Source organism: Magallana gigas, chromosome 9 (assembly GCF_963853765.1).
Source record: "Magallana gigas chromosome 9, xbMagGiga1.1, whole genome shotgun sequence".
In the NCBI taxonomy this organism is placed as follows: domain Eukaryota; kingdom Metazoa; phylum Mollusca; class Bivalvia; order Ostreida; family Ostreidae; genus Magallana; species Magallana gigas.
Window position 1 is genome coordinate 20,037,002 of NC_088861.1, and position 12,439 is coordinate 20,049,440.

Consider the following 12,439-nt stretch of genomic DNA (forward strand, 5'->3'; position numbering starts at 1 on the left):
ACACATAGTTTACAATTTAACAAATAACGTCAGAGGACAACAAAACATGAAAGAGAATATTTTTTAAAAAAATGTACAAATTAATACTGGTAAGATTTTCTTAAAATACTTTAAAAACCCTTATTAAAATCGCTAAGTGTTCTGACAAGTTTATCCGTTTTAACCTACTGTCACTAGCTGATTTGATTCTTTCATAGTTCCAAACTTAAAATTAATTATAGGTTATATAATCAAAATCTAGATCTTTTTTTTTAACTTGCCCTTTTTACGGTGATAAGTAAAAGAAATTTTCAAAGCTTAGCAAAAACATTAAGTGAATTTTGTAATGATGATGATTCAGAAAGTTTTGCAATTCATGATTTTCATAAATAAATAATATATAAAGCTACATGTAAACGACGTTGGTATTTGTTTGTTTCGTGGTTTTATTTTGAATTTTATAATAATTCAGTCTCAATCTTTTTAGATTGCAAACTCTCTCTCTCTCAATCTCTCTCTCTCTCTCTGTCAATCTCTCTCTCTCTCTCTCTCTCTCTGTCAATCTCTCTCTCTCTCTCTCTCTCTCTCTCTCTCTCTCTCTCTCTCTCTCTCTCTCTCTCTCTCTCTCATATGAGATATGTACACTTCTACTGCGGTATATCTGAAATTTGAAACAGGAATTTTAAAAGTAACGTCGGGGATTTCTGTAAATACTTGAACAAAACGAAAGATTGTTTAATATGTAAGAAGAAATACTTTAGAATGTCTCAAAATCAAATCGGCTGAACCACAGACGTTTATCAAATTAATTCGGGACGTTCAAAAACATTGAGTTAAGCTTTCCACAAAAAAGAGAGGTCTTCCTATTTACAACCCAACAATGGAAATGGCGACATCTACAAGCTGATAAGAATCGCTTTCTACTGAAAAGACAGATCATCGAATTGTAGCAAATTAAATCTGATAAAAGTCCGCCAAGACTTGTTTCAATTCATAAAACGTACACGTTCGACATGAGATATAAGAGATAACAGGCTCATTGTCAACAGTATTTCTCTTTTCTTGTCATTCAAATTTGGACTATGCTTATCTAAAGTTGCAATTTTACTCAAGAATATGAACTGGAAGTAGAACATTTGTCAAAAAATATTGTCCTGACGGTCGCGTTTATGAGGTCAAATGTATACTTAGGAATTAATGGGGTGTAATTTGAGTCCTTTAAAGTATTCAATAGTTCAGTTGTTTTGATTATATATTAGCACCGGTAAAACTGGAATAAATTTCTTTGAAATTTTACATGCTGTTTTTTTTTAAATGGTGTGGCGATTTTATAATACGTTGTTAAGATTTTGTAATTTGCCACAAAATACGAAAAATGACCTATATATACATGTAACTTATTTTTAATTATACAATTATACATGTAAGTACATATGTATGTTTGTAATTAAATCATTTGTCCATATCTGAAAATTCCCCAGGTTTCCCGGTATGTAAACATTTCTCTATTTACTAGATATTTTACTTTATAAAAACTATTCTAATATTTTTTAAATATAAAAACGATATCTTTTTTTTTACTTTGTCGATGTTTAAAAAAATGTTGCCCGCTATATCGGTCTATTAAACGCGATTTTATAACACCGAAATTTATCATTAGATTAAACGTAGACGTCAAATAATATTGGGGGAGGAGACATATCAAAAAAGGGGGAACAATGAGAGACAGATCGCAGCAAAATGCCCAGTCTATCAAGGCGAGATTAAAGCAGATCAATTGAAGTCTACCTGGGCGATGTAAAAGGTTAAGTATTGAGTCGACAAAAGGTGGGCAGGTACTAGCATTGTTCCACTGCTAACCAATCACGACGCGCTATTCCGAGTTGGAGGACTTAGCGCGAGTTGTAATATTGTTTAGGGACAATATATGGGGGTGACAGAGGCGATGGAGACCTGAGATCTCGGGGATAACTTTCCAACTTTTTGCCGAGTGAACCTGGAGGCTGTATAAGTGAAAAAGTCCGCCCGGTTTGTCTTTGGGTTTATAGTTGGTCTGCCTCATGAGGTCGAAAACGTTACGAAGTTGATGTCGTCTGTTGATGTGTATCGGTGTGTCCAAAGTCTAGACAGTATATGGTAGACATTATTTCAATATTTATACAAACTATTTGTTTCTTTTGTGACACTTTTCAAGACTTTTTGACTCTGAAGAGGATAAAGACAGAAAATGAATAAAGTCGCAGGCACTTCAAGTAAGTTTATTTCCATCACACTTATATTTAACATAATTTATTCATTTTTATTAACATAGTAATTATTATACGAGTAATATCATCAATATTGACTGTAAAGTTGGGGAAAAAAATATATTTTTATTGGAGTCTAAAAATTTATTATAAATAATTATTTTTCTTCAATTATGTCCATATTTTTTTTGGTTAATATTTAATATACTTTAAATAATTCATCTTTAACTCATCTTATATATATATACATATATATTTTAAACTCTGTATTATGGATAAAAATAGACTAATAATTAAATAAGGATATATAAAAGAATGCACCTAACAAATGTTTGATGAAGTTGATTAAAAAACAGGAAAGAGAATAAATTAATTCTGTAAAGTAATTTCTATTCTCTTTGATGAAACAAAGTTTACAATTCCTCTTGAAGACATTAGGAAAACAGTAAACTCCTTATCAGGGCTTTATGAGGTTAGCAAGTTATATTTGGATTTCAAAAAGTCATTAGATCCTTATTCTTCAGCGGAAATGCTGGTGTGTTAGATAAACAAATTAATCCAAACTTTAATGAAATCACGCAATATCCAAGCTACCCAGCGCTGACAATTCTGACGACACGTCTGTCCCCCGACAGGAATAACCGCTCAGATTCCTCCACAGCTCCAAAGGATAAAAAACGGTTTTGGCGGCTCGAAAAAAATGCATGTGTTGCATGCAAACAGGGTTTCTACTACAAAGACTGTAGGGTCTTTAATTAATGTTTAAAAGCCACTTAACCCATATAGGTCTACCTATCGGGGGTAACCCCGGAAAGTCAACTCCGACTACAAAAGAAGATGCAGGAAGCCAAAGGGAAATAAGACTGATAAAGAAGCGACAACAAACCTTGTTTTAATTACCTGCCGCGCAGGTGACAATCCGAAGTTGATAGTCAAACCCAAAGTGAGATCATAAAGACGATGGCGAGAGAGAGGAGGTAAAAAGAAAGCCAAATTGCAATCGATTCACCGTTTGAACGTGGCAATCTTACATGATGGGTTAATTTTTTTTTTACATCGAAAGAAATTTCCGTTTCTGGTCCTCCCTCTGCAGGTTAATTTCTTTCAATACACCAGTATGATGCACAATAATAGATTATTTTTCTGGCTTTTATTTTATCGATGAGCGTTCTAATATATTATTCATTAATTTAATTTTGCAATGGAGAATCTTGTAAATTTCGGATATTCCCAATATTTGCTCTAAGTGAACTATTAATTTAATATCTCCTCTCATTTGATCACCATTACATTCAGTTCAAATTAAATAATAAGAAAATTTGTATATTAATCACATTTAAATTTTTTTAACAAAAAACCCCAACTTTTTTCATGATTACTAATAACAAAAATGGCGTTTATTAATAGGTAGTCATTTAATTCATATATTTTTAGAAATATATTTATTAATAATAATGAATTTAGTATAGAGGGAAAAATGTTCTCTTGAGTTCTTAATTTTTTTTTTAGCAAGAATGGGTGTATGGGTGTATTGACTTACACGAACTTGAACCGTCTTGAGAAATCTCATCGTACGAATAGATTAATATTCATTGAATAAAAACTTTTTTTTGTAACTTCAAGTACGATCAAAACTGACTTCTCTATTATCACGAGAGGAGTTGAACTGAGTTTGTCAACAATATCTAGTTATGAGAAGACCTCTAAGAGATAGCAGGAACGGAGAAACGCCATTTATCAGAGTCTTTTTGAAGAAAAAAAAATTGAATTTCGAATTCGTGATAAAGTTAATATGGTTAATCCATATTATGATTCGAATGTAAATAGCAAAAACACCTGAGGGAAGTCTTTATGAGTTAGGATTGTAAGAAAACCAGTCCTAATTTCCAGCGAAGCACCTGTGTCGTTTTATACAGCTTAAATAATACAAAAACATTGGCATACCCGGGAGACAGTCTTACGTGAGAGTCCCGCACCGAATCAGGCATAGCAGCTACGGACTTAAAAGAATATCTCGGCGTTATTGGACAAAAAAGCCACATAAGTCACTCTCTAACCGTCAGCACACACAATATAAAGGATGAATCTTCTGACATGACTTATCTATATAAATACCTGATTGTTCGCCGGCTTTAAGAGTTATATGTGAAGCGAGGTAGTTGAATGCTTGAATTTGAACAAATGTTCATTGTTCAATTGATAAATAACTTATTGGACATATTTAATGTAACATATGTTTTTCAAAATTCCTCTAAATGCTTGGAAACGGCCCGTTCTACTCAGCGTTCTAAAGGAAGTTGAGCGCACGGGGGGCAATCAATTTGTGACAGAAATAAAAATGTCACTTCTAATTACAAATGTTTTCTGTCGAAAAGATTAACTTCCCCCAATGAGCTTAACTTCGGAAATAGTCCGTCTGCTCGTTCCGCACGTGCTTAGGATCTAACGTGGTTGCTGCCCAAGATTCTGATAAAAAAGCGGACATATTTCACTCCTTAAAATTTAATTCTTATTTATTCTCATATTGACTTCTTGTCGGGATATCGCAGCAAAAATAACCATTAACTAATTGAAATAGCAGAAATGTGAAGGTTTAAACAAACAACTCGTGAACAGAATTAAATGAGCGTGATTGAAAATAACAATAAATCAAAACTTATTTTCCTTATAATATTCCAGCAATAATTTAATGGGGGAAATACAGAAAATAATATATCGGATCAAATGACAGTGAAAGTCTGTCTGCACGTTTATTTAAATGTCACAATACCCTGATAAGGAGGGGATACCGTTATCTGCTCTTACATCATTTGACTTGCACCTGATCTGTGTATAAAAAGTCTGAAATGTTATCAAAGGCAAACTAGTTTTTTGATAAAACAGATAAATAAATTAATCAGAATACCCGTTTTGTGTATGAATCATTCACCTATAAAAAGATACTCATCAAAATTCAGTTTAACCGACTGTGATTTTTTTTTAAAAATATTAAAATATATAATTAAAAGTTTAAATATAATTTAATGAGAGTTTTCGATTCATGTAGAATAAAACCATTCATCATTCAACAGTGTGTACATGATATTCAAAGAAAGAAATTTAAAACATTTGAAATGAATTGTTATCTTAAAGTAACGTCCATTTGTTTACTTTTTTTAGGTCGGATTCTAACAGATATTCCGTGTAAAGTTTGCCAGGACCACTCGTCGGGGAAACACTATGGGATCTATGCATGCGACGGCTGTGCCGGGTTTTTTAAGGTATTCATCCAATATTTTGAAACCAAATTATTTACTGTAAAAACCCCCGGTTCATTCATTCTTTTAGCAAATGGTCACCCATAACTTGTATCGAGACTTACGTAATACATAAATAAATTTATGTATGATTTTGAATTTCTTGGAAAAAATACTCGTCAAATTTGTTAGTCGTTTCACTGCATAAAGCACTTGGTGAAGACAAAGATTTAAAACTGACATCACTGATGAGGTTTAGCAATATTTCTTAATCCTATAAAACTCCATCTAATTGTACATATACACTACATATTCACGAAAAAAAGTAAATTTGATATTTATGTAAAAGTTTCCCGTATCAACAGGTGTCAAAATAGAGAACAATTATTTTTTTCCTCATTAAGCCACTTTGAAAAGGTGTTAAATAAATCTAACACAAAATTTCTGAGTATTGTTTGATGGAATAAAAATCAAGGTTTATTTCTATATAAAAAAAAATTCGAGTGCGTAAATCAGGAATACTAAAACACTTCAGGTCTTCATTAAACCCGATGAAAAATGTCTTTCTAAATAGGTAACAACAAGAGAACAAATATGACTTTCGCGAAATACCAAGTCAATATTTGACCACCTTAAATCCTTGGTAAGCGGCATCTACGCGTTTTAAAGGCTTTATCAAGGGCATGTCTCAGGTGATTGACTGTTACTGGGACAAAATAAAATACATTGTGCTTTAAAGTTCAGAGTGCACTGATACTGTTTAATTCCTACATCCTCATTTTCCCTTAATTCGACAGCAATGCTCCCTAAAAACCCGATTATTAATCAATACATTGGTAACACTCGTGTACAGATATAAGCCCTTTGTTTTGAAGATTGGTTCAGAATTCGGGTTTTATTTACAGACGGATTTTCTCTTTGCGTTTGGACTTCACTTCAAACATAGCTAAAAAATTCTGATCGCGCAGCACAGTCATAGCTGGCCTCAGTCTTTTTTTTTCTCTCTCTTTCTTTTAAATTGGCTTGCAAGTTGCAAGGTGACATTCTGCAACACCTGTAAAAACAGAAGATTACCGAAAACATGTGACAAAAATGGGGGGAACAGAATATAAATTGAACTATTTAGAAATTCCAATTTGTACATAAAAGTGATTATCATATATGCAAAGAAGGTTCTAAATGCTGATGACAAGTCTGCGTGTATTTTTAATTATACATATACATATACAATGCTACAGTAATATTGTACAAGAAATTTGTTCAACAAGAAATTCCAGATTATCTAATCCTTCAATGTGTTAAATTTTAATTGAGCATTTGATTTTTTTTTTGAATTCCAGAGATCCATCAGGAGAAACAGACAGTACATCTGCAAGTCCCGCGGTCAGGGGACATGCCCCGTGGACAAGACCCACAGAAACCAGTGCAGGGCGTGCCGCCTCAAGAAATGTCTGGAGGCAGGCATGAATAAAGATGGTGAGCACACTTACATCAGAAAACCTAATATTCTACATGACTCTATACTAAATCTACAATTCTATAGAGTCTTAAAAAGTTGAAAATCATTTTTTGAAGAAATGCTAATACAAATTACAAATATCGAGATTAAGAAACAATATTTCGATAAAGATTGAAGACTGGATTGCGTTATCCTTGTAGCCGTTCAACATGAGAGGGGACCCAGGAACTCCACCATACGGAGGCAGGTCGCCATGTATCTAAAGGAAACCAGAGATTACGGAGCATTCGTCGCCCAGACGCCCTTCCGTCCGCCATATTTACCAAGCTGTTACGGTCTGGATCCAATGGCAAATGGCGTGGATCTAGGAACAGTGACCCCGCCCTCCCCTGTATCTCCAGGAATTCTCTGCCAGCCAACTCCAAAGGTAACATTTAATTGTTTTAAGACTGAAAAATGAATAATTTCATGAGTATATATGTTTTTTATGTTATGAAAAATTTCAGTGTTACATCGTCTTATGATTCAATGATTAAAACAATTTAAATCTGATTTTTTACAGTATCCACACGAAATAATGCAGGCGTACTCCAGCAACCCAGAAGCCATGTGCGAGGTTGCGGCTAGACTTTTATTCATGAGTGTCAAATGGGCGAAAAATGTCCCAGCATTCTTGGGACTTCCGTTTCGGGATCAAGTCATGCTTCTTGAGGAGGGTTGGAGGGAGTTATTCGTTCTTGGAGCCGCTCAGTTCCAGATGCCGGTAGAAGCTGGCCCTTTACTTGCCGTAGCAGGTAATTCGACTATCTTATATAAAAATCTGATACTTTCCTATTGCATTATGATGACTTAATTGAATCTTTAGATAAATCAAATCCAATTCTCATTCATTGCTGGGTCTTTTAGGGCTGAACACCGAAGATGCACCCGCTGAAAAAGTCGTCAGCTTTATGACAGAAATCAGAGCTCTTCAAGAAATCATCTCCAAGTTTAAATCTCTGCAGGTTGACCCCACCGAATTTGCTTGCCTTAAAGGCATTGTTCTTTTTAAAACAGGTATGAAATGCAAGTCTAGTCGTTTTACAATATGCTTTTATAAAAGATAAATTGCTTTAACATGTAGGCAAAATCATTTGAAAGGCTCATTCCGTCTAGCGATATCTATACATCTGAAACATGAATCAAACATCTTTTCTGTGGCAATAATTTATTAAAGCTAGCTTTATATTGTGCATGTCTATATTTAAATTGTCAATTTCTTTTTCTTTTCAGCCTTTGGCAACTCTCAAAACTCTGATGAGAAATCGTTACAGGATATCCACACAGTAGCTGGACTCCAAGATCAAGCTCAGTTAACCCTAAGCAAATACATTCAAGCCACCTATCCGACCCAACCATTCCGGTTTGGGAAATTGTTATTGTCAATCCCGACACTAAAAACTGTATGTGGAAACACAATTGCAGAATTGTTCTTCAGAAAGACAATAGGTAATATTCCTATCGAGAGGCTTCTAATTGACATGTTTAAATCGAGTGATTTCTGATATGAGACAAAATGTCATATTTGAAATTATAAGGCAAACAAGTTCGGAAATCAATTCCGGAAGTGGCTGCAGCCATAGACAGGAAGCAAAAAACGGATCTCAAGCCCGATCGGCGTCGCTCATGTCAACAAGAGGCTCGAATTTCTGAGGAATTGCCTTCAATTCCTCTCAACTGGTCCTCAGTCCATTTTATTTTCAGTATTTGATTTCTGTGCTGAAATTTAGAAAAATCAAATTGGCAATTAGTTTTATTTAATCTGGTGAGTGTTAATCAATATATGGTGTGTCTGGTCCCGGGTATCGCCTTAACTTCCCATTCTCTGTCTCAAAAACTTGTAACACAACTCTGTTGATTAAGTCATCTCCGAACGCGGAACAATGGACAGGGGTCAAACGTATCGTGAAATTCGTGGAGCGGATAACTGTTTCTCAGTGGATTGTTTTTCTCAAGCCAATTCTGTACACTCGTGAAATTGAATCTTTTCCGCAGCAAAATCCCAAACTAAATAGAATAACATTGATGTGCGCTAATGCAATAAAGGCATTCAATGTACACTTTATCGGAATAATAGGACCAATTTCTACCCGAGCAGATAGCAATTAAATTTCAGTTAGCCTTCGGCGGTATTCAATGATATTTCTTCACCGCATTTCACGGTCAATGTATTAATAAAAATACGTTTCTATCGTAACGTTATTTGTGTTTGAAGTTTGATCCATAATGAATTGTGGAATTCGTGTTCACATGTCGGAAAATTCGCATATTTATACAAGTTCAAGTGGCTACTTTTAAAGTACTCGAAGATGTCACTTTTGAAGCAATCATTCCCTTTTTCATTTAATACTTTGTTTTACTGTCACGTGACGTGCTACTATTATTTTGATTGGTGCATCAGTTTATAGGCGCATAGTGTTCGGATTTGTTTCTTGATACTTTTAACAATGTACATATATCATTCATCTCGTTATGACGTAGGTGGGATGTCAATTAGAATTAGACGTTATTACAATTATACTTATGTTACTCTTCATTATCAACAAATCAACATATTTACAATATATTTCATATCTTTTTCATTGTTTACATTATATTATTTCATTTTCCATCAAAAAGCCGCTTAGGCAATAAAAATTTCATGATTTGTATTCTTTTGTTCCCTTAAAAGGGTAATTCTATTTTTTTTTCATTTTCGTTTTTGTACGAATTTTAACTTTTAGAGAGTTCATTTTCGTTGATTTTACTTGCCAGGAACAAGAATTTTAGTCCACTGTTCTACTTTAGCATTTTGGTGCATCAGTTCACTTCGTTATATTTTTTTCAGATCATACATTTTACATAATACGCACAAGTCTTGTTTGTTAAGTTTATATATTGTTTTAGATAAACTGTGCTGAATTTTTTTTAAACACACTTTTGTCTTCGTCGACTCTCAAGAATCGAAGATAGGGCTATCTGTTTTACTTGGTGCACTCAAAATGAGAAAATTGAACCCAATATTGAAATCCAGAGTTTTAATTGCATGTAATATTTCGTTACTTTCACCGCACGGCGGGTGTGAATTCCTATATTTTTTTCTGATTGTGTCGTTGTGCAATACTGTTGATTGTGAATAATATATGTGCTCAAATGTTAGAAAATGTAATTACAGAATAAAATTATAAGGTGAAAATCTTTGCGAGTTTGTTGTCGAAGGATTATCTCAAAAACATGCCATTGATCTACATAAAGGGTATTAATTATTGACCTCGGCTGCTTAAGTGTGCACATGTGCATGAGGTCTTATCAGTTTAAGTTGATAGTCGTCATGAAAAGAAATAAATCTGACAATTTTAAATGTTATTCATTGGTATAAGCTGGCAGCCCTACACAGACCATTGCAGGGTATTGCTGTTGAGATGAGATGAGAAAAATAAGTCGCAAATCATTTTAAATGTTGGCAACTTCAATTCTTTTAAGTTTTCTGACACTTAAATTATACGTGAAATATTTTCGTGAGTAATTATATTGACGAATGGAAGTTAGAAACAATACCTGTATTTATATCATTTATAAAAAATGACTTGATAATTTAAATAACACATTTTCAAGATTGAAATAATAAGTTTATCAGTGTAAGATTTTTGAAACATGCTAACAATCCATGTATTTAGAAACACGATTCTTCCCATTAAAGGCTTTTTGAGATATTTAAAAAAAATGAAGAGCATTAGGAATGTAAAGTATATCGCTGCTTTTTATATGGTTTCTTTCATCTGAGGAAAACAATCAACCAACGGCATTTGTTAAAACATATATTTTTTAGGTTGAAGTCAGTTAATGATATGCAATTGAGAGAAGATAAGAAATATGCAAATGTCTATATATTTTTTAAGAAATAAAGTATCACTTTTTATAGTGAAAAAAAAATATAACAATTGAAATACGTAAAATTTAGATGATTTTGAAATAGAAATTGTAACTCGATCTAAAATGCTAAAAATATAAAAATTAACTTGTGCTGAATTAACATTCAGAAATTACAACCTGTTACATTAAAGTTTTATAATTCCAGAGAATTTAAAACTATCTGTAACAATTTAAATTGTTATAAATAGTTTTAAAACTATCTATAACAATTTAAATTGTTATAGATAGTTTTAAATTTTCTGAATTATAAAACTTTAATGCAACATATGCACATGCATGATAGAGTTAAGATATACAGAGAGCCAATTAAAGATGGACAAAAAATAAATTTGTGTGAAATATGAAAGGCAAGTGAATAACACCTAAGTATTCAAGAAGCTTTTAATGCCTTTGATATTCAATGTACATGCATTTAGCAAAACTATATAGTTTACTATGTAATAATATTTTTACTGCGTAAAAAAATAAATCTGATTGCATGGTTTTCTCAATGTCACGTGATAAAAAGTGCAATATTGACTTGAATTGCCTATAATAAAATTCAAGGTAACATGCAAATTCAACCAAAATAAAAAATGTAGTACATGTACTTTTATTCGAAAAATCCTAAGATTTATCAGCTTTGTGGAAAAGCATATCGATTTGGCATTTCTGCTTCAAAATGATGTGAAGTCAAAACATTCACCAATCAAGTCCCTCAAGAAAGTACTAAATTTGCATAAAACATGAAAAGCCAAGTATGACTTCCATGTATATATGTATTACTATACAAATTTTGGAATTATGTGACAAAGAAAGACCCACTCAGCCAGAATCATTAAAACTACAGTGTATAAGTGAATAAATGGTCCTTCATTAAACCATGTTCAAAATATTATATAATCAGAAATCACAACAGACATTATAAATGCTCAACCCGTGTAAGAAAAAAGTATCCTTAGCATATCACAGACAGAAAGTTTAAAAGCTAACAAATCAAGTTACTTGGTTACGTAACCGCGTTACGCCTCGTTACAATTCCTACGACTGGCTACAGACTTGAGCCTCGGTATACAGCTGTGGTGTCCCAGTCAGGACTTACAGCCCGCCGCAAACACGCCAAAGTACCCCCAAAAAGTCAAATATTTAACTGCATACTAAGCTGTCCAAACAATTCTGTCTGAATTAATCCATTATACGTAAGTACAGATTATCCTGTTACTGTTCAGGTCAGTCGTTCTGAGCGTGCAGGTGCGCGATTATAACGAAAGTTAATCAGAGCACAGAATTAATCTGTAATACACATAAAATTAAGCATGTTTCTTAATCGTGCTGACATGCTTAAGAGGATCAGCGCATTCATGAGTTCCTACAAGAGGCCTTACGAAGTCTTAAATAAAAGTTAGAACATATTGTTGAACAAAAGGGCAGCACTGTTATCCATTGTCTCGCCGTAGGTCAAAAGACGGTTATATTTTCTTTAATCACCGACAATACCACTTGATCTTTTTTAACCGATATATAATTGTGGTGCAATCGGAATAAATTCTCTTTGACATTTTAAGTTTCAATTCCTTTCAAAAATAATG

At 33.2% G+C, this 12,439-nt stretch overlaps 1 protein-coding gene across 1 annotated transcript; it reads left to right on the plus strand.

Annotated features, from left to right (window-relative positions):
* The first annotated feature begins 1,883 nt into the window (after positions 1-1,883).
* LOC105336095 (nuclear receptor subfamily 2 group E member 1) lies at positions 1,884-10,130 on the plus strand. Its single transcript, XM_011440279.4, has 7 exons — positions 1,884-2,231; positions 5,385-5,485; positions 6,802-6,937; positions 7,121-7,347; positions 7,483-7,714; positions 7,827-7,976; positions 8,193-10,130. The coding sequence occupies exons 1-7, from the start codon at positions 2,207-2,209 to the stop codon at positions 8,462-8,464; spliced, it is 1,143 nt and encodes a 380-aa protein (XP_011438581.1). The 5' UTR covers positions 1,884-2,206; the 3' UTR covers positions 8,465-10,130.
* Positions 10,131-12,439: the final 2,309 nt, after the last annotated feature.